At 47.8% G+C, this 23,625-nt stretch overlaps 1 protein-coding gene across 2 annotated transcripts in view; it reads right to left on the bottom strand.

Moving 5' to 3' along the window:
• osbpl10a (oxysterol binding protein-like 10a) overlaps positions 1–23,625 on the bottom strand; it is a 67,648-nt gene that overhangs the window by 19,961 nt on the left and 24,062 nt on the right. For both annotated transcript variants that reach the window (XM_084454852.1, XM_084454853.1), the window contains exons 4-7: positions 21,877–21,945; positions 15,345–15,542; positions 6,474–6,693; positions 2,338–2,465 (exon numbers count right to left, since the gene is read on the bottom strand). In XM_084454852.1, coding sequence (XP_084310978.1) covers positions 2,338–2,465; positions 6,474–6,693; positions 15,345–15,542; positions 21,877–21,945 — 615 coding nt within the window. The remainder of the gene's footprint in view (positions 1–2,337; positions 2,466–6,473; positions 6,694–15,344; positions 15,543–21,876; positions 21,946–23,625) is intronic.

The following is a 23,625-nucleotide window of genomic DNA, read 5'->3' as shown; positions in this document are numbered from 1 at the left end:
CCGAGGAGCGAATGTCTATGTCAGAACTGACTAATGGGCCCAGGAGGTCTCTGCCCTTCACTCTGCTCTCTCCCTCATCATGTCATATCCCTGTCTCCCCTCTCTCTCTCTCTCTCTCTCTCTCTCACCATGTCATATCCCTGTCTCCCCTATCTCTCTCTCTCTCTCTCTCTCTCTCTCACCATGTCATATCCCTGTCTCCCCTATCTCTCTCTCTCTCTCTCTCACCATGTCATATCCCTGTCTCCCCTCTCTCTCTCTCTCTCTCTCTCTCTCTCTCATCATGTCATATCCCTGTCTCCCCTCTCTCTCTCTCTCTCTCTCTCTCTCACCATGTCATATCCCTGTCTCCCCTATCTCTCTCTCTCCCTCTCTCTCTCTCTCTCTCACCATGTCATATCCCTGTCTCCCCTCTCTCTCTCTCCCTCTCTCTCTCTCTCTCTTACCATGTCATATCCCTGTCTCCCCTCTCTCTCTCTCTCCCTCTCTCTCTCTCTCTCTCTCTCACCATGTCATATCCCTGTCTCCCCTCTCTCTCTCTCTCTCTCTCTCTCTCTCTCACCATGTCATATCCCTGTCTCCCCTCTCTCTCTCTCCCTCTCTCTCTCTCTCTCTCACCATGTCATATCCCTGTCTCCCCTCTCTCTCTCTCTCCCTCTCTCTCTCTCTCTCTCTCTCTCTCTCTCTCACCATGTCATATCCCTGTCTCCCCTATCTCTCTCTCTCCCTCTCTCTCTCTCTCTCTCACCATGTCATATCCCTGTCTCCCCTCTCTCTCTTCCTCTCCATCTCCTGTGTTACTAGTACTGTACTTCTGGGCCAGACCTTCAGTAGAATGCAGAGTACAACATGCGGCCAGCAGAGCCAAAGTTGCAGCAGCTTTCACTCCTCAGGTACTCCTCAGATACTCCTCAGGTACTCCTCAGGTACTCCTCAGGTACTCCTCAGGTACTCCTCAGGTACTCCTCAGGTGCAGAGGTAGGTCTGGGGAAAGTCTTCAAAGAGCCACAGCCCACATTACAGTAACAGTGAATCTACAGTGGGAAATTATTGTTAGTCGGACGCTAAAGCATGAGAAATGATTTCCTGCCCTCTTAATAATCACACACTCTGGTTGTAATAAGACTGTCAGTCAGTAAGCTCATGGTGCCGCTAGTCTGGGCTGATCTGATTCCCAGCATGCACCAGCTGCAACCATGTCTCTCCGCTCGCACTCCTGTCAGTGATCTGACTGGAATTAGTTTGATTTATAGACAAGCACTGACAATACCTACTGTAATCTGCAATAACTCTGCGCCATATGACTATTATGACCGCGCATGACTGCCAATGTTCCGGAGTTGACAATCCACACATAAATCTTCACGAAGGAGAATCTCATTAAACAATGCAGTTTGAATAATTATAGAAGGTGTCAGGAGGATCTGTTGTGGCACTTTAACACAAATGATGTGTCTTGTAAGAGAGCTGGTTACACCGTACAATAAATGTCATAAAACCCAATCAGAGCAGAACAGAGTCTCTTGCACACCTGGATGAAGTCTCAGTGACAGGTGCGTGGGCGGAGTACGAACAGGAAGGAAACAGAAACACCCACACACTGTCTGCACTCGCTTAATGGAATCAGTTTAATGCACAACGCTTCGGCCACACGACCTTCTTCAGCTACGTGCATCAATATCATATACCTGAAGAAGGGCGTGTGACCAAAACGTGTATAAAACAGTTTCCACGGAGCGTGTGCGGACAGAGTGCCGGCGTTTCGGTTTCCTAATAAAACCAATCAAACCCGCTCTGCAACCCCTTGAATGTCACACACATTTTAGCCCAATGTCAATGATGCAGGCCAGTCTGAGACAGTGACACCATACAGCCTGTGTGCTCCAGCATTTAGAGAAAGCTCTCCTGGGAGAAGTCGGATCCGGTCTCCCGGCCGCCGCGTGACCCACCCACATGTATCTGACCCACCCACATGTATCTGACCCACCCACATGTATCTGACCCACCCACATGTATCTGACCCACGCACATGTATCTGACCCACCCACATGTATCTGACGGCTCTGCTCAAACCCTCCAAAGACCAGAGTGGCTTCGCCTCCTCTCCCCGCCCCGGACATAGGGCCCAGCAGGAGAGAGCTGAATAAATCAATTCAATTCATCATCGTCAATGTCATCGCCACAGTCCTGTTCTGTTCGCTACTCCCAGAGTCAGAGTCGATCATTTCTTTTCCCAAGCGCCTCAAGGCGCCATTTTGAAAGAGAAAGAGAGAGAGAGATCAAAGTGAGAAGAGAGTAGTAAAGAGAGAGAAGGGGGAGGTATAGCAAAGCTCCTACCTCAGCACCATGGGACAGACTCTTCTTCCTGAGGTCAAGGGAGGGCTCGGCTGAGCGTAGGGGGGTCTTCCCGTACTTCAGGCGTTCCCCCGAGGGAGATTTTGGTACAGTCCACACAGGAACACCATCTGCATGAGGGGGGGGGGGTGCAGGGAAGAGGATCAGAACTGATAGCTGGGGGGGGGGGTACTTTAGAAGCTACTGTGATCTACAAAATGAGCCTTTGAACAGATCAAGCGTTACTAGTATGTATTGCCTAGCTTCTATTGATTGCTCTGCTAGGAGGAAGAGAAGTTGTTCCAGAGAAGAGGGAAGTGAAGCAACAGTGAGAAGGGAGAGAGACAGAGAGGGCTGAACAGACCTGCGTCAGGCAGCTCTTTACTATCATTAATATCGCACAGGGTTTCATTGGAAAACAGATGGGGAGTCTGGCGGTGAGACATCAGGATTGGCTAGATGAGCTTCGGCTGTAAGGAGCAGACACAACAGGAAATTGAATTGTGCGCGCGTGCGCTCGTGTGGTTGCGCGTGCGCGTCTTTGAGTTTGTGGCGCAACTGCCAAAATCTGTCGCATAATCCATAAAAGATATCCACCGAGTCCTAACGCAAAAGCTGAACTCAAAAGAGCTCGGTCAGTCACTCACAGCATCTAGAGCGACAGGCGCAGGTATTGCGCGACCCAATTAGAGTCCATGTAATAAGAGTCTCTCTCTCTCTCTCTCTCTCTCTCTCTCTCTCTCTCTCTCTCTCTCTCTCTCTCTCTCTCACAGCAGCGCTGTGCTGAGTTGACTGGAGAGCCTCCCAGGGCTTACTTTGACTGAATGTTTAAATAACTTCCCTCCGGTAGTATTAAAACAGTCGGGTCACTGCAGCTTAACTCGCTAGAACAGGCGCGGGCTCGGTGACGGGAGCCAGTCACCCACGATGGAGGCGGTGAACACAGAGAAGCACCAGAGAGAGAAGTGCCTGCAGGAAGAGAGTTGATAACACAGCATGCAGGTGGATACGGGGGGGGGGGGGGTGATGCACAAGCAGGGAGAATGAAAAACCAATCCATGCAGTATGTCTTTCCACCAGGGCCGTCCATTTCTGGGCTGTCGTCTGTCTGCTGCTTCTGCCACGAATACTATACCACCCCGACCGTCCACATCACTCTCTGTCTATACACGTGCACACACACACACACACACACACACACACACACACACACACACACACAAACACACCTCACCCCATGCGCGCACATTCATCGCTCTCAGAGTGACATGCCGTTCTCCTCTCTGTGGCATCGTTGGTCGCAGCTGGTCTCGCTGTGCTAAGCTGGGGACGTCTACAAAGTGGCGGCAAACTCATTCCTTTATGGAATTGGAACTCCAAAAAGGAAAACGCTCCATGTGTGGGTCGTTGGCAAGCTGTTTCAGAACAGGGGTGGGGTGGGGTTGGGGGGGGGGGGGGGTGGGTTGTTAGAGAGAGAGACTGGCGGCTGTCCAGTGTTTAGCGCAGGGAGCTCACAGCCCCCCCCACCCGCCAAAAGCTCCAGCCAGCCACATACAGTACTCACTCCGGGGCCAAACGGGGGACTCGGCGCGTCAAGAGAGCCCGGCAGGACCACCGTGCCAGCCAATCACGGTCCGGCCTCATGCCTGGCGCAGCGGCGGCGCGTCCATGCAGCGGCCCGCTTCCGAGTGCGGTTGATTTCTCGGATGGGCCACCACGCAGTCCCCAAACCTCGCGCTACCCTCCCGCCACCAAGTTACTCTACTCCAGAGATCTCAATATTAACCCCGTCCCTTCTAGGACGTGGGGGGGGGGGGGTACATGCCGTTGCCGGGGGGCAGCTTGGCCCCCGCGTGACTGCTCAGCCAGGTAGCGTAAGGTGAGTGGTTTGTACTTGCGGCCGGCGGGTCCCACTCCGCACCACCCGCTCTCTGAGGCGCAGGGCAGGGGGACTGTGGGCACAAACGACACACAACACTACCATGAGGAGACGGGAGACCCACGCCCTCCCCCCTCCCCCGCCCCCGCCCGCCATACCATAATAACCCCCACCCCTCCTCTCCTGGAGTCACCAGAGAGGGAGGCGGTCTTTAAGCACTGGCCCCAAACCAGCTGTAACCCCCCCGGTAAACACGATGACGACGGCGGCGCTCACAGTGAGGTGTCCATGCATCTCGCGGCAGAAACAGAGACAGATCCTAGATCTGGGGTGAAATGGGATGGAGGCACTGATCCAGCTGGTCAGTATGGGCACCGGGGGGTAGGGGAAAGCTGATCTCAGACCAGTACTTAAGGACACAACTCCCAAACTTTTACCAATCCGGACCAGTTACTCTCCCACCTCAATTTAAGTAAAAAACAAAAAAAGAGAGAGAGAGAAACCGTAGAAACACATGGAAGCACCCTAAGGCTGCAACAACAGGTTTGCTTTGAAAGAACTTTATTGGATCCATTGAAACTGGCACAGAAGAGAGGATGGGCACATGGCAGAGAGGTTAGAGTTGTAGGCACCTATGTGGATTTCCTTGGCATAGATTAACTCCACAGTGGAAAGTTTGAGTGCATAGTAGTAGATTCTCATACACACATACAAACATGGTGGACTCCCCTCCCTGATCTTTTCTAACATGCACTTAAAGACAGACTGAAATGCTCTCTGAACCTTTTGTAAACAATAGAGACTATAAATAAACAGTCAGACTCAAATGGTTTGGTACTGGCAGAGTGTCAATGTATCAATTCAATTGAGGACAAGACATAAGAACAGAACAATGAATGAGGAAAAACAACTAATAACAACAAAGACAACAACAAGACAACACTACAAACTATGAAAAAAAACATATCAGACAAACAAACATACGGAGCCCCTAAAGTGACATGGAGAAAAAAAAAGTTTTTGCGAGATCTCGCAATAGTTTTTGCAAGATCTCACAAAACCTTTTGCGAGATATCGCAAAACTTACTCATCAACATTTACCCATCAACTTTGAAATGTAGCCTACTTCCAGGTGTAGGCTACTTCCAGGTGTAGGCTACTTCCAGGTCAGAGCAGGGACCACTGACACTGTTTAGCTATGGTTAAGCACAACATTTACCCCTCAATAATTCAGAGAGGGATCTTGTTTCTGTCTGTTGGTTCAGCCCTGACCCTATAGCCTTAACTCTGTGTCTGTTTCTAGCTGTGTCAGTAAGACTACTGTGCAGGGAGTCGGGGGGGCTATGGCTGCGCTAAATGAGACATTAGCACCCCTGAAAACACGATTTGTGAAATTTTGGGGGGTCTCGAAAATATTAACAATAAATCCTATTTTGGTTGTGCATTTTCTCTGTGTAATGTGTAAAAATAGTCTATTTTGATGTGGTTGCTTCTGTGTTAAAGTAAGCCCACTTCTCCTAATTGCAGTAGGCCTAACTGTATTGTGTCCTTATTACTAATTTATTATCTTTCTGTAGTAGGCTATGGTTATTGTGCGCTGGTTAGCCTACACCAGACCAGGGAGAGAGGGGGAGGGAGAAAGTGAGAGAGGGAGGGAGAGATAGGGAGGGGGAGGGAGACAGGGAGAGAAGGAGACAGGGGGAGGGAGACAAGGAGAGAAGGAGACAGGGGGAGGGAGACAGGGAGAGAACAAGACCGGGGGAGAGAGAAAAGGAGGCAGGGGAAGGGAGACAGGGAGACAGGGGAGGGAGATAGGGAGACTTAAGTATATATTTTTCAACCATGTTTTGTTTTGTTATTCACCAGAATTTTTTTCCCCCATGTTTTTTTTTCTTCTCCACCATGTTTTTTTTTCTTCTCCACCATAATTTTTTTTTTTCCCCCATGTTTTTTTTTCTTTTTTCTCCGCCATGATTTTTTTTTTTTTTTCCCCCATGTCACTTTAGGGGCTCCATACTAACAAACAAGAAACAAACAAAAAAACATCAACAGCGACACAAATGCAACATTCAACAACAGTTATTGCACACGCTCAAGTTCATGGCTCCGGTCAGGTAGGGACAGGGGCCACAGTCGAGCTCTGCCATGTGGCCCTTGTCTGGGCCGGCCTCGGGGTCTGGTGGCGGGGAGGAGGGGGGCGAGGGGGACGTGGGGGGTGGGGGGACCAGGATCAGGAGAGGGGGCCCCGGGGTGGACTCACCGGAGGGGGGGCAGCGGGAGTGGCTGGGCTGGGTGGCCTGGGGCTGGGGCTGGGTTTGCTGCAGGATGTTGAGACACTCCCCCAGGCAGCTGAGGGTGGCGGCGGAGGTGGCCTTGAGGAGCAGCAGGTCCTGGTCCAGGCAGGAGAGGGGGCCGCGGGTGGGGAGGGACTCGATGGTCTGGACCAGGGTCTTCTGCTGGCCCTCCACCTGGCTCATCACCTGGGGGAGAGAGAGGGGAGACATAGGGTCAGAGGTCATGGGTCAGGAGAGACTGGGACAGGAGAGACAGGGTCAGAAGAGACAGGGTCAGGGGTTGGGGATCAGGAGAGACAGGGTGAGGAGAGACAGGGTAGGAGAGACAGGGTAGGAGAGACAGGGTTAGAGGTTGTGGGTCAGGAGAGACAGGGTGAGGAGAGACAGGGTAGGAGAGACAGGGTAGGAGAGACAGGGTTAGAGGTTGTGGGTCAGGAGAGACAGGGTGAGGAGAGACAGGGTATGAGAGACAGGGTAGGAGAGACAGGGTAGGAGAGACAGGGTTAGAGGTTGTGGGTCAGGAGAGACAGGGTAGGAGAGACAGGGTAGGAGAGACAGGGTTAGAGGTTGTGGGTCAGGAGAGACAGGGTAGGAGAGACAGGGTTAGAGGTTGTGGGTCAGGAGAGACAGGGGGCACGTTAAGTAGCTGAGCAGCTCAGTTGCACTCAGTGAGAAGAATTCACTTAACGGGTTGCTAAGTTACGCTCAGACTGATCTGCTCAGAGCACAAGTGAGCAGTTTTGAACTATAATCAGTTCTGAGCCAAACCACGTTATAGTCATCATCATCATCACCTGAGCCAAAAATAACAAGGTTGGATGCCAAAAGGATGCTCGTACACATGATTGACAACAGGTGAAAAGTTCTCGTCTCCTAGCAACTCAGCACTCAGTTGGAGCAGAACGTTAAGTGGTTTTGAAAATCGATCAGTGCTCACATTGAGCATTATAATGCAAGTGCTCAGCTACTTAACGCGCCCAGGGTCAGAGGTTGGGGATCAGGAGAGACAGGGTGAGGAGAGACAGGGTAGGAGAGACGGGGTTAGAGGTTGGGGGTCAGGAGAGACAGGGTCAGGGGATCAGGAGAGACAGGGTAGGAGAGACAGGGTTAGAGGTTGGGGGTCAGGAGAGACAGGGTCAGGGGTTGGGGATGTTGTAAGGGCATTGGGGAGGAGAACAGAATTGCATATACACACATCGACTACCTTTTCTAGTGCAACTTTTCCATTTAACAGTACCCAATTTTTGGTTGATAAGTGTACAGTACTCCTTCACTTGCAGCACACTTGAGTGATAATATACTGGATTGCTGGATTTGACAAAAATTGAAATTGATAGAGGAATTCGGTATTAGGAACATTCTAGCATGGTCATCTCTGTGTCATAGTGGAACAGCTGTAGTGGCTCAGTGTCTGCCTTTGTGTCTTTTGCTGTTTTTTTGGTTACTGTGTTGTGTATTCGTATGTTTTATGTGCTGCAACAAGGGAATTTCCCCCTGGCCAAAGTCCCAGAGCACCACAACTGCTGACCTCACCACGGCCCTGGGAGGATCCAACACAGTCAGACTCCCTCTCCCTCTCTATTGGTCTCTCCCTCAGTCTGGTCTCTCCTTCAGTCTCTCTCTCTCTCTGGGAATAATCAACCAACAGACCTACCAAAGTCAGGCTCTCTCTATCTCTAATGTGTGTGTTTTTTTTAAGTGCATTCGTAACTGAAGATTTTTCCACCTAACTGATTATGTCTGTTACTCCCTTATGCCGGGCTCAGACTACAGGATTTTTGGGCCGATTTATCCCCGATTCACCCCTCCCTACAATCGGAGGAGAAATCTGGTCTGGAACGTTGGTCGGGGTCGATGATCGGCCCAGATTATCTTGTAATGTGAGGGGTTTACAGATCCAATCTTATACCTCCCGACCGGCTCACAGACCCATCGGGGCGGCCCCGATAATATCAAACATGTTTGATATTTAAGATTATTACATCCCGACTTTACAAGTGAGATGGCGAGACCAGTGGTTCGTTGCTCCCTCGGGCACGATAAGATCCTGTAGTGTGTGATGAGCCGTTATTTTCAAATCTTGCTGTGTGTGCTTGTTTGAGATGCGCAAGAAGAATATCTGTTAAGATTCTCCTTATGTGCGTTATGTAACCCGATTTCGAAATTGGTTAGGATTTTAAATATCCTGTAGTGTGAGCCCGGCATTAGTTTATCTCAGTGTAGCTTGCCATGTTACTAAGGAATCAGGCATGTGAAGTAGACAGGGGGTAGGGAGCCAATCAAACCCATTCATTCAGTTCATTACAGATTCAATTCTGCTCCACGAAAAGCATAGTGGCTCCGATTCTGAAAGCCTTCTGAAATTCTGAAAGTCAGCTCATTTGTCCCTCACACTTGAAAGTAACACACTGAAAGCGTGTGGGTTTTTCCTGCATGACTCCGCCAGCGCATGCATGACGCAGCCGGAGTAAACAGAAATTCATTAACATTGATTCAATTCATTAATACTGAACAGCTTCACAAACTCCCGGCGCAAACTTCAGCTGCCGCCTCTGCTAGCCGAGTGACAGATCCAGACTGAGCTATTTTGGAGTTGTGGAGAGCGGTTCCAGGATTACATGCGGCGTTGACACACTGAGGATAAGTGCTTGTCTAATTATCCCGCTTGTTTACCCGAGAACTGTGACTGACAACAAGCAGAAAACGAAAGAACGCGTTCTTCCTGCCAACACGCTCCAGAGGAAAAACACAAAGCCCTCCCCCCCCCCGGCTCTGCATGGCACCGTCCTCCAATCACCCGATCAACAGTCTCTGTGAGAACATACTGTATCTGTATTGTCTCGTAGGGACGACCCATCCTTCACAAGAAATTGGGGAGGCTGGTATTTACTAAGCTTAACATAAACAGACTGTAGAAAGACCAGCGCCAGGCCGGTCCAGAGTTCATTTGAGCCCCTCATACTCACCCCTGGGGTCTCAGAACTCATGGAGTCCGTCTAAGCAGCCCTATACGCCAAGCTGCCTCACAGAGAAAGAGAGGGGGAGATAGAATGAAAATGCAGCCAAGTAAGAGAATGAGAGAGGACAGAATCTGCATAAAAGAATCAGTAGAACTACAGTATCCTGACTGAATGAGGCCACCTCCCTCCTCTCTCCCAGCCAGGGTCATTACAGTAAGACTGTCAGTAAGACTGTCACCCTGCTGGACAGACCAGGCCCACAAGGAGGCCCCCTCTGGACACCAGGGGTGACCTCTCCACTAAAATCTCTCTTTAACTGTGATGCACATGCTAAGGACGTCCGCCACTGTGTACTGGATAGAAGTCGGTTTTGTGTGTACACCACACACACACACGCACACGCACACGCACACACACACAGTACATCTCTGCACCCTGTGCATCATAAAAGAACCTAGAGCCAAGATGGATGCCAGTGTGAAGGTAGGCAGTGGCATCCTCTCCTCTCCTCTCCTCTCCTCTCCTCTCCTCTCCTCTCCTCTCCTCTCCTCTCCTCTCCTCTCCTCTCCTCTCCTCTCCTCTCCTCTCCCCAGACGAGACGATGATGGGTCCATAAATAGCCTGACCTGGCTGCCCCTGTAAGCCATAGCTGGTGGTGCCTCACCACCTCACACTCTGCTCTGGACGAGTGATGGGTCCCATCAGACAGCTGTGACAGGCAGCAGAAGAGGAAGGGAGGGAGGGAGAGAGAGAGACACACACACACACACACACACACTGATGTGGCCCCGCCTCAGCTGGTGGGATGGGATCTGCTGTGAGAGCATGCAGCTGGCGTTCCTAATTCAAACAGAAAGAGAGGAGGTCTCGTGAGGGGTGCCAGGTTCGGCCCGTGATTTCCTGATTGCTTGGTTCTGCTAGGCTGAGCAGGAGGGGTCGGGTCATGTGGAGATTCAGCATGGCGGGACAAGATATTACCGCTACATCACAGCGAGTCAGAAAGCTACAGTCTACCACTGAGAACTGGCAGGCCGGAGCTACAGCTTGGCCTACGGGATCATTCTAGACCTCATTAGAAATCACACACACTGAGCTAGTTGGTTCATTCATCATCTTCTTCATCATCATCATCATCACCACCACCTGCAGAAAACGGTGACTATGTGACACCAAAGACTGTGTACGCCTCATTATAGAGGGGGACGTGGAACATGTTCGGCCTCCTCTGTCACGTCCCATCCAGACTGACCTACGCCCAGTCATATATCTCCCACTACAGTAAGTACAGTAAGTACAGTAGTACAAGGCACTGGCGTCACCACCATCCCCGTCCACAGAGCGCTGAGAAAATCTGCCTTCTTTTTGTCTCTCGCTCCCCCTCTCCCTCTCTGTCCTTGATGTTGTGATCAAGGACATTATTTCTTTTTACTATCCTTTTTCACAGACATGAATGTGGTGACTTGATTTTCTGTATTGCGAATGTATTCTTAAATGGCTTGTATTTGGAAGGTTATGACTGGCCAAGAAAGCCTTTTCAGATTTTGAACTCTCTCTCTTTTTCTCTCTCGCTGTCTCTCTCTCACTTGCTCTTCTCTTTCTCTCTCTCCTCTAGACAGTCTTCAGGGTTCATGGGCCTTTATGACCATCGTCAACATGACATAGAATAAAACAACCAGGACAAGAAGAGGGGGTAGAAAGGGAGACGGAGGGAGAGAGAGAGATAGAGGAAGGTAGAGAGAGAGGTAAAGAGAGGGGGGGGTTATGGGGGTGAACAGAGAGGTGGAACCTCAACCCAGACAAGAAGGAGAGGGAGAGAGAGAGAGAGAGGGAGAGCGAGAGGGAGAGCGAGAGGGAGAGCGAGAGGGAGAGGGAGAGGGAGAGGGAGAGGGAGAGGGAGAGGGAGAGGGAGAGGGAGAGGGAGAGGGAGAGAGAGGGAGAGCGAGAGAGAGAGAGAGAGAGAGAGAGAGAGAGAGAAGGGAAGAAAGAACAAGGGAGGGATCTAAACCACACTATGAATATGCAACTTTATTACATCATTCTTTCACGGATGAATGAGTGAACAAGGACGTCATAAGACTGTTTAGGATGGAATTTAGGTCAGACCCTGACTAGAAAGGGGTCTAGTTTTCTCTGAGAAGTAGGCCTGCAATGGGAGTAAGCACCAGGCAGGGGCATGCTGGGACGAAAAAACATAATAATAATAACATATAACAATGTATTCATTTTGTTGAGGCGGGGGTGGGGGGGTGCTAACAGGCAAATTTTATTGTCGCACGATTTGTCGACGGGGGTTGGGGGGGGGGGCTGACAGGCAATTCGGATTGTCCCGCGATTTGTCGACGACCTGGCGGCCGGCGGCCGTTATCACCGGCGGCCGTTCTGTGATTCTCCAGAACCTACAGATGGCCAGCACGCCCCTGGCACCAGGGAAGTGTTTGTTTGCTTTAATGATCTCCATCTGCTCATTCTTTACTCTGGGTTCACCTCAGGTGAACCTGAGCAGAAAGCATGGCCGGTAACGGGCTACTAGACTCAGTCAGTCTCTTAACGCCGCTCTCAACTAGAGAATGACGACATTCATCAGATGTCTTCGCTAACAGTGGGTGGAAACAATTTGAGAGATTCAAAAAAACATCTTTAGGGTGGTCCTTCCTAATGGAGCGGTGAACTACATTACATTACAGTCATTTAACAGACGCTTTTATCCAAAGTGACTTACAATAATCACATTTAACGTAGGAAGTCAGTGAACTGTACTACCACTCACCAGAACTCACAAGTGCATCTCCTTTCTAAACAAGTGACTAAGAGCATCATTTAGTGCTAAAGGCAAAGAGTAGCAAAATAACTGTTTTGTCTTGTTTTGATTCTCCACTCCAGTTTGTTTGGAGGACCTAATTTCCGGTAAGGCAGGTCTTTCACCTTATTGGAGATGTAAGGGGTGGTTCTGATTGGTAACGTCAGTTTTCTGTTCTAACGAAGATTTTCGATGGAGATGTCTCCAAACCTTCGGAGGTTGAGATCTCGAAAGTCTGGCATCACGAGGCTAACAGGCAACTAACAGACAGACCACAGACTACAGGTCAATGCCTCGCATGCATCAAAGATGCTAGGATCAGTCATGTCTTTTGAATAGGATTGTATCCTTTCTCTAACTTTCACTCAATCTTGGTGTTCCAGCATGGTGCCTCTCCAGTGGAGAACTTAACCCAACTTGAAGTCATACAGCATTTCAATGAGGAAGAAAAGCCAGCCATGAGACCATGGATGAAAAATGCACATTCTTCCAAGAATGTCAATAACGCCACACAATGTTGCTTGAATAACAAGTAGTAGCACCGTCTGGCGACTGGCACAATGGAGACAAATCCCCAAACTGCGATTTCAAAGTGGCTTGTTCTGCTAAACTCCCTTCAGTTTCACCAAAGAACCAGTGTGTGTTCTATTCTCTGGGAGAGGTATTGATTACAGCAGGTATTAGTTAACCAGCGTGCTTTCCGGCGTGGCCCAGTCTGAATGCCCTGTGTGGCAGGGTCTCTACAAAGACACTTCTGTCTCAGAGGGTAAGCTTCTCTCAGAGCACTCTTTGTGTTTGTCTCTGATACCTGACAGTGTCAGGTAGCTCTGGGTGAGAGGATATGTTCTGACCTCCACGTCCTTCAGTTAGGAGGCTAACATTAGCTCCGTTACGACTTCAAGAGAGAGAAGGAGCTTCTTGTTTTGTTCAACAAGGGTGGTATTGTTCTACCAAGCAAGCCTTGGCCTCCAATTTAAGTAGATTTTCTATCTACTTTCTATTACTTTATTTGTTGGGCAGAGAAAAAAGGGGATCATTTATTTCTAATATAGATGGCATATGAACTATAATCCATCACTATACCTGTAGCTCTTCTCCAATCATGCGCAGCAGAATAACCTGTACTATTTTCTGCAAAGCAAAAAGAAAACAATGTCTCCCCTGGTGATGGACACAATAAGTTTTGTCATCATTTCATAAAAGTCTACATAATTCATATAGGAGATACACAGCTGCCTGACAATAACAGGAACAAGAGTGCCACTAAACTAAAAGTTAGAGTTAGTTTGACAGGCAGAAATAGTGTAGTCGTTGTGGGTGTGAACTGTATTGCAGAAATAACCACCAAGGGAAACTGCTGGGTTCGTTCTCATAACTTTAGAGATGTGTCTAAAAGTGCACAGATCATCAAAATATACTGTAGCCTTCATGCTGCAGAAAATAAGCATTCTCTCTATTCCTTCAAATATTCTCAACTCCACATTTTCAGTTCCCTATAAACTATGAAATCCATTCGGCTATTTCAATGGCACATTTTACATGACACATATGTAAAGTAGTATTTACAGGACCATATGACCGATGGAGCAGCTTTGGGGGGAGAGCTGGTCTCTCAGAGCCAGTCCTTTCTCCACACTTCATTTTGCGCTGTTCCTAGTCTGGCGGCACACAATTATCATTCTGAGATAGGGGAAATAACGCTGTGTTAAGATAGACAGATAAGATAGACAGACAGACAGACAGACAGACAGACAGACAGACAGATAGACAGATAGACAGATAGACAAGATAGACAAGATAGACAAGATAGATAGATAGATAGATAGATAGATAGATAGATAGATAGATAGATAGATAGATAGATAGATAGATAGATAGATAGATAGATAGATAGATAGATAGATGCTTTATTAATCCCCTTCAGGAAATTCTCTTTAAACCAATCACAACTGCCATGGGCGGGGCTAAGATTGCTGTTTTTCCACAGTGCCCTTGCAAAATAATGTCGGGGGACCAAATCTGATTGGCGCCGCTGGTACTGAGCAACGCCAATGAGAGGCTTATCTCAAAAACCTCCATCTACTGATCCAGACTGATTATGTCATCTGACAGAGAGGGCTTTAAGAACCCAGGCAGTAACCAGGCGGTAAGGTAAGTTAGAGGACTGACAAGCGTGGCAAAACTGGAGAGAAACTCACATCACACAAAGTGCTGGGAAGTGAAGTGACACTAGAGGACCTCAGGCACTTAATACGGTGTGGTAAAACTCATACAGACGCAGACTAAGCATGGGGTGCCAGGGTTGTTCAATTAGTGCTACTTTGATGAAGGAAATACAAATGTGACTCCGTCTTCTTGTTCTAATCAGACTAGTAGATATTTGCCGTAGTAGTGAATGCAACCTTCACTCCACTAGTGCAGCATCAGCTCCAACTGCTCTCCTCCCTAAGGCACAATAAACGGTAAGGATATACAGAGAAGCGCCTACCCAGCTAAACTTACTGCACAGACATCGAACGCAGTGCAGTACTACAGTACAGTGAATGTGCATCGGGTCAGGGTTCCCAGGCCAAAAATATGTGCTGAACTCACTGCACCACCACTGGCACAACAGAGAAACCAGCACTGAGAGGGATTGTATACAAGATGGCGTCTTTCTATGTTTTATGTCTGAAGAAGAGAGGTAAGCTCGAAACGTCACTCTAGAATAAATAAGCAAACAGGAGCTACAGAGTGCAGATTCTATTCCTTTGGCTCGAACCCACTGGATGACATCTGGCCAAAAAAATTTAGCAGAGCGTTTACAAAGAGTCGAGGGTCAAGTCCATTTCAGGTCAAACTATTTCCCAATTCCCAAAATAAAACCCCCTAACGCAGATATGTCAGGTATGACAGATACCAGAAGCCTGTTTACAAAGTGAGAAAGGCTATTCTTCCATGATGTCATCGTGAAGGGACTGCTGTGTTCCTTCAAAGCCATTCTTTTACATTCTTCTACCCTTAAAAGACATTGTTTGGTTCTACCAAAAATAAATCAAAGAATGTGGCTCATCATAAAGTGGCGGCTGGCCTCCACCCACCTCTTTGACCTCTGCCAGGCGGCCAGGGTACTGGTTCTTGGCGCGGCGGGCGGCGGCGGGCGACTTGTGGTGGGTGATGGTGACGATGTTGCTGGGTGTGCCCGGGGGCCCCAGGTGTCTCTGGCTGCCGGGGGAGGAGGATGGGGGGAGGTGGGGGAGGAGGGAAACACTTCGGGTCCGACCGGAAGATGCCGATCCCTGAGACAGAGAGAGAGCGAGAGAGAGAGACAGAGAGAGAGAGAGAGAGAGAGAGAGAGTGAGAGAGAGAGAGAGAGAAAGAGAGAGAGTTAATACATTAGAAAAATATATTTAGATTATTCAGTAACCGTCTTCCAGTAAGTAGCACATAAGACAAACCCTAACCCTCCTCAATTGCAAAAGGGATTTACAAAAACCTGCCCTGTAACTACGAGCTGACTTTACACTGCAGACAGTATTGGAAGCCTAGTGTCATTCAGGGCAGCAAACAGTCACATTTTTAAACAAAGACTGATCCCAATCGTAGACTGGGCACAAAAGCAAACCAAACCCAGCCCAAGATTTTCAAAGATTTCTCAACTCCTTCAATCTTTTAATCGTGACGGCAGCGCAGGAGCCTGGGAGCATGGGGGTCACCTGTCTCTAGCAGGTAAGGAGATTTAAGAAGCTATCAACCTACAGTTACTGAAAAATGCCATATTTATTGCTCTCTTTTACAGATCAAGTTGAAGGTGTTTTCAATACATCTCCTTCTCTGTCTCTCTCCTTTTCAATCTATTTTGCTCTGTCTCTCCCTCTGTCTTGCTCCGTCTCTCCCTCCGTCTGCCTCTCTCTCTCTGTCCCTCTTTCTGTCTCTCTCTGTTGGTCTCCTTCTGTCTCTGTCTCATTTATCTCTCTCTCTGTCTCCATCTCTCTCTCTCCCTTTCTCCCTCCCACAGCAGAGCCTAGCAACCAAGCAGTGAAAATATATAAATAAATCAAACAAGAAAGCCTCCCCGAGTTCTGCTGCTTACTGAAGTAGAAACAACTTGGCTTCCTTTCTCTCTGGACTAAGAACCAAGAATCCCTCCTGGGTCGACGGGATCATCCTAGGATTGTCAGAGATTTGTCTTCAGAGGCTGCATACATACAGTACATTTATGAATGGGGACTAGGCTCAATATTGTTGCTATTCAAACCAGGACACCGTTTCAGCTGGAGTGAACTAGGGAGGACCAGCCAGGGCTGAAAATTAACACCTGCCACCGGCCAAATGCAGGTAAAATTTCCAATTGGCGACTAGATTTAGGAAGGCTATCCGGAAAAAAAAAATACTTGGCCGGTAGATTTTTTTCATCTACAGTCCCCTTGGCAGATGACTCACCGTGAGCCAAACAGTTAATTTTCACCCCTGGGACCAGCTATGGTACCGCTTCTCTGACACACCACAGCTCCAGTCATCATGAGTTACAAATGCAAACACGGTCCCCTTGTGTAATCAACCTAACCAGGGAGATATCATCTTGTGGGTGGGAAGCGAGGGTGACCTTGCTCTGTAAACGGTGACTAATCAGAGAAGGAAACACAGTGTTGAGGCGGGCAAACCGGCGCCCAGGTCTGTCTGCTATAACCAATACATCCATGGCTATAATTGGCACAGAGCCGCAGGCACTTCAGCAGAACGAGAGCAGACAGCAGACAGCTGAGCTCCACGCTTCTGAACGAGACACAGAGCGGGGGGTGGAGGGAAAGAGAGAGAGAGAGAGAGGGAGAGATGGGGGGAGAGAGACAGAAAAAAAGAGAGGGAGGGAGAGAAAGATGGAGAGGGGGTGGAGAGAGAAAGAGAGAGAGAAAGAGGCGTAGAGAGAGGACGAGAGAGAGGAAGATGGCAGGTGAGAGGGAAGGAGTGAAGGAGTCAGGCAGGAAAAGAGGTTGCGGGAGAGTGTGCTGGAGAGAGAGGGAGAGAGAGAGAGAGAGAGAGAGAGGGAGAGAGAGAGCGAGAGAGAGAGAGAGAGAGAGAGAGAGAGAGAGAGAGTAAGGGATGGAGAGAGATAACTAAATAGAGCACAGAACAGCGGACCCAGAGAGAGTGAAGTGTCCTCACAATTGAATGTGGAGAAGTTAGTATGCCATGCTGTAATATTCAAAGAGACAGATTATTCAGTATGGCTCTCGGCTCATCTGATACTGAGGAAGTTGGTGCGTAAAAAAAGAACATCCTTCGGATGTGAATTGACGCTTTCCACTTGAAAAGACAGAGTGATGCAATTAAAATGAACCGTGCTGCGCGCTGGAACACACGGCTTCTCTCCGTTCCTGCAACACCAGCAGTATTTCAACAAGCCCAGCCCCAACATGTACATGTACACACACACACACACACACACACACACACACACACACACACACACACACACACACACACACACACACACACACACACACACACACACACACACACACACACACACACACAGCATCAGCAGGTCTGCCTCTTCACAGGTGTACTACCATGGGTGGACTTGGCCCTTGACAGGAGGACGTGAGAGGAAGGGAGTTGGACAGCTGAGCAGACTGTCTCCACACTCCAGCTAGCTTTCATACTCTGATCCATACTGCCCTATAATACTGTATGATCTATGTACTCTGATCCATACCGTCCTATAATACTGTATGATCTATGTACTCTGATCCATACTGTCCTATAATACTGTATGATCTATGTACTCTGATCCATACTGTCCTATAATACTGTATGATCTATGTACTCTGATCCATACTGTCCTATAATACTGTATTATTATATTATCCATTATAATATTATATTATTATTATCCATACTGTATGATATATGTACTCTGTACTGCCCTGTGTACTGTATGATCTATAGAGTAAACACATCGCCCAAAGAGCAAAATATATCCCCTATAGGTTGTTATGTAACATTCATAGGACCATTTGTAGATAGTAGAACCTAGTGGTGCTTACTAGTGCTGGGGAAGAAAGAAGGGGGTGCCCTGGAACAGAGGCTGAATCCCCCGCAGAAATACAGAGACTGACTGACCTCTCAGAGGCACTGCTGCAAGCAAGGTCAATCAGGGTCAACCAGGGTCAACCAGGGGCCTGCTCAGAATCAGGTCCACAGGGAGCCTGGTTTATAACCAGTGCTTTTAAATCTCTCTGGAGAGTTACAGCATAGTGAAAACATCTCTTCTCTGCCGCTGCAGTGTGGTGTGTGAATTCAGCCCTAGAGTTTAGGGGATAAAACGTCCCAGTCACATGTTCAGGGCGACGAGTACGCAGGTGATCCTAAAAAAAAATGTTACTGAGGTATATATACCGGCACCGTCACAGAGGGAGAAAGGCTTCACGGATTTTGGATCTAAAAGTGGGACTCTGCGCTGAGAGGGAACACAATCAAGGAACAGCTGAGTCAGGATTGTCAGGTCCATTTGTTTCATCCCACAGCTGGAGATGAATATCACAGAATGACCCAGCGCTTGTTCCCCGGGTCACTCAAGTTGATCCAATCCAATCCAACTTTATTTATAGAGCACATTTAAAACAACAAGAGTTGACCAAGTGCTTTCCATTTCAATCAATACAAAAAACACAGTAGACAACACAATAGGACAATAGAAACATGATGAAACATAATAGGAAAGAGCTACTCTGATACTTAATATTAAAACACCAGGGAAAACAAATGTGTTTTTAGGCGGGACTTAAACACGGGAAGCGTTGGGGCCAGCCTATGTGGGGGGGCAGCTTGTTCCAAAGTTTGGGGGCTACGGTGACAGGCTAAGGCTCCGTTCCCCACTGTGATTTAGCCTAGATTTAGGGACAACGAGGAGTGACTGGTCAGCCGACCAGTGGGATATACGGATGTAGGGTGTCGGCGAGATAGGGTGGGGCCAGACCATTCAAGGCTTCATAAGCGAACAATAAAATCTTAAAATTAATCCTAAACTGCACAGGAAGCCAATGGAGGGAGGCAAGAACAGGAGTAATGTGTTGTCGAGTCCCTCTCAGTAGCCAGGCAGCAGCATTTTGGACTAGCTGGAGACGTGACAGCGAGGCCTGGCCGAGACCAACATAAAGTTAATACAGACGGACGGATTGCACTTATATAGCGCTTTCCTCCATAGCATTTTACAATGGCCTCTCATACACCCATTAACACACCAGTGGCGGCCAGCTGCCATGCAAGGTGCCAGCCTGCTCACTGGGAGAAATTTGGGGTTCAGTGTCTGGCTCAAGGACACTTCGACACGTGGACAGGAGCAGCCGGGAATCGAACCTGCGGCCACTGGACAAGCCGCTCTACCCGTTGAGCCACGGACACTGCAGACGTACCGTCCAGGGTGGTGAGCCGCGCCCGCTGTGGTCCCGGGCTCTAGAGGGACGCCCATCTCTGCACACAGGAACGTGAGGCTTAGGACGGATTAGACTGCAACAGTGTGTATCGTCAAGACAACTGTTCCCCCGGTCACGGTACAGTGAGAACACAGTGATGGTTTTGACGAGAGAGAGAAGAAAATTTCAACCCCTCCTCTCGTTAATTCCCTCTCTCTTTGCTCTCTCTCTCTCTCTCTCGGCTCTTGAACTGATCAAAGTTAGACAGTATAATTGGATTCTCTTGTCTATGCAACTGTGCAGTGTACTGAAGGGTTGAATGGCTGCATTCAGAGAGTCCAAATTGGCTACAAGACAGTATAAACATGTGTTTGCGACTGCTTCAAAAGCCCTTAGGAGTGTTTCAGGGTTTTCCCTAGATTTAAACAAAACTATAACTATAAGTAAAGTGATGTATACGTAAAGTAAAATGTAATTGTCTCCACTGAACTGACGAGGATTCGTCAGTTCGCCATATGATTCGGTGTGCGTTAAGACCAGATGGACCTAAATGACCTGTGCCGCCGCTCTGGAATACAACTGAAATGGACGGTGTGTGACGGCACCACTGTGGCGCTCAACAACAGCATCATTACAGACCCGCTCATGCCTGCGTGTGCGTCCTGTGAGCGGGAGAACGCTGCGCAACACAAGCTGTCAACCAAAACAGTGAGAGCCTCAATATTAAGAACGAGGCGGTCACAGAGTGCTCAGCATTGGATTCGCCTAAGCTTGCAAGGAAAACATGCTTGTTTACTCTTTGCAAATCACTTTCTGTCACACACTATCCTCTCAAACACCACCATCGGAGAGGACATTCTTATCTTTACCATCAAGGCCCGCCAACAAAATACAACCTGGCAATCTGGTATCCATCACAACATGACCCACACTGTATCCTACATAGGGCTGAGTATCGATTCGAATTTCAAGAATCGATTAGATTCCGATTCACAAGGTTCAGAATCGATTATCACGATTCAATTCGATTCAGTTAGTGTTACTAAAACCTGTTTTTTTTGCTGTAACCTTAATTACATGACTGCCAAGTTACAGTATGCAACACATCAACAGGCCTACTACGGCTGGGTATCGATACTGATTTCCAAAAATGAATGAATCATTGAATGAATTAATGAACTATTCATTCCTTAATTTATTCATTCATTCATTAAATAAAAGATCGATTTTGGGATTCATGAATCGATTCTGAATCATTTGATTCAAAATCGATTCAGAATCTATTAATCGATTTTTTTTAACCCAGCCCTAATCCTACACCCACAACCAACTCCAGGAAATACAGAGACAAATGGCACACACCCTAAATGGCTGTAGCTACAGTATTACAAAGGACTGTACATACTGTAGCCAAGCGTGACCGGCTGGTGGACCTGGTCTCAAAGGGCTTCAGAGAAGTACAGGTGAAAACAGGCACAGCACTGTAAAACTGAACTGGTTTGATCACAATTCTACTGAAAATAATATGTTGTGTGATATCCCAAATACTCCAGATGTTGTTTTCATGAATGAATCAAGAAAATCAGTTATCATCTTTGAAATAGGCTGTTCTTTTGATCTGTATATGGATACTTGCTTCATATTTAAACTCATAAAATACCAGCCCTTGATAGAATGTATAAAGGCCCTAGGATACAACTGCCAACTGATTGTGCTTGTGTTTGGGAGTCTGGGGCATGTTCACGGACTTGTGCTCTGTGGACTGCAACTAGGAGGACTACAAAAGACTGCTGCAAAAAGACTGGCAAAGTACTGCTCAGTCTCAGCAACTATTGGCAGCCTCTCTATCTGGAGAAGGAGATGTTTCATTTATCCTTGAGCGTTGACTATTTCCATATGCTATTGCTTACATCTGTTAGAGTATCATCATTATGACCTCTTCTACTCCTCTGTGTGTTGAGCATACTGTATACTGTATGTGCATCCAGTGTCTGGTTTAGCCACCATATTGTATAACCTTCTTCAAATGTTTGGATCAGAAAAATTGTGGATCCAAATAAAAGCATATAAACTGTGTGTGTGTGTGTGTGTGTGTGTGTGTGTGTGTGTGTGTGTGTGTGTGTGTGTGTGTGTGTGTATGTGTGTTTGTGTGTGCGCGTGTGCCTGCGTGTGTGCGTGTTGTGGTGGAGGGGCTGTGGGTGCATTCGATATGACTCACCAGTCCCTCCTGGCTGCCTCCCATCCTCTCCACGCTCAGGCGCTCATCTGAGCCCTTCAGCTTCCTCACCTGAGAACAAACACACCCGTGACTCAGGAGGACTCCAAAACAAACACACCCGTGACTCGCTAGATCTCCAACCTTCGAGGTGGTGGCTGCTCTGAGTCTGCGCAGTCCACACATCCCGTGTAGACACACTACACTGCAGGATACACAGTAGCTTCTCACAGGACTGAAGCTACAACCTTCCTCTATTACACTACACAACCAGGTAAACAGCACATTTTGAAGAACAGCCGCACGCTCAGAGAAATGAACCGTTGCATTAACCCAATCTAGTCGACATAGGACCGCATTCTTCCTTGATTTCAATCGCCTCTTTCACAAGTGACCCATGACACATTAACATAACATACAACCAAATATAACAGAAGAATACTTAATAAAGAATAAAACATTAATAAATATTGCAAAATGCATAATGAAACCAATAGATGTGTAAGGGGAAGCATGCCCCCCTGGCCCAGGGTTTCTGTGATGGAGGAAGGAGGAATAACAGGCTACGCTAGAACAGCAATATTTATGATAGTTTACTCCATCAGCAGGGCAGGAAACTGCCATGACGCACGGAGGGAGAGAGATATACAGGCAGACAGAGAAAACACTGTTTGTAGTCTGCCACTGTTCATTCCTAACACAAGTCAGTGTTAGAGGTGAGGGAGGGAGGAGAGAGATGGAAGAAAGAGAGAGAGAGGATGGAGAAGGAGAGAGAGAGGGACAGGCTGACAGACAGTTAACAGTTAGCTGCAGTAGAATCTAAAAATAACACATTGTCAGGTGGCAGCCCTGACTTGGATGTCACGCTTTAGTCAGCATGACCTTGACTTCAACCATCTCACAAAAGCTTTCTGAACTGAACAGTCTGGGGTCAAACAGGAAGGTTGACTCACATGCAGTACTAGTACTGTGTGTGTGTGTGTGTGTGTGTGTGTGTGTGTGTGTGTGTGTGTGTGTGTGTGTGTGTGTGTGTGCCTCCGAGGCCAGCTGGAGAACTCCTCTCTCCAAAGCTCTCAGAACAGAGTGTTTGCTACTTGTGAGTATCAATAGCATTTCTACCACACTTCTGTTTAGGCCTGGGTATCGATTCGAATTTCAAGAATCAATTCAATTCCGATTCACAAGGTTCAGAATCGATTATCACGATTCAATTCAATTCGATTCAATATCGATTCGGTTAGTGTTACTAAAACCTGTTTTTTTTAGCTGTAACCTTAATTACATGACTGCCATGTTATGCAACACATCAATACTAGGGCTGGGTATCGATACTGATTTCCAAAAATGAATGAATGAATGAATCATTGAATGAATTAATGAACTATTCATTCCTTCATTTATTCATTCATTCATTAAATAAAAGATCGATTTTGGGATTCATGAATCGATTGTGAATCATTTGATTCAGAATCGATGAATCGATTTTTTAAACCCAGCCCTACTTTTGTTGTATTACTTTCTATGCAGGCGTCATTCAAGTGAACCTGAGCAGCACTTTCAGACGTGGGAAATGAGGAGCGAGCAGCTCGAGAACCAAGCGGGACATGAATCTCTAGAGGGAGGCTTTACTCTCTCTGCTCACACACAGGTAAACGGTCCCTGGAGCCTGAAAGCTTTCCGGATGCATCTGGAGTGTGTGTGTGTGTGTGTGTGTGCAGGGGAGGACTGGGGAAATAATTCAGGCCACAAGCC

This window comes from Borostomias antarcticus (genome assembly GCF_949987555.1).
Source record: "Borostomias antarcticus genome assembly, chromosome: 21".
Taxonomy (NCBI): domain Eukaryota; kingdom Metazoa; phylum Chordata; class Actinopteri; order Stomiiformes; family Stomiidae; genus Borostomias; species Borostomias antarcticus.
This window is presented reverse-complemented; position numbering and strand designations above follow the sequence as displayed.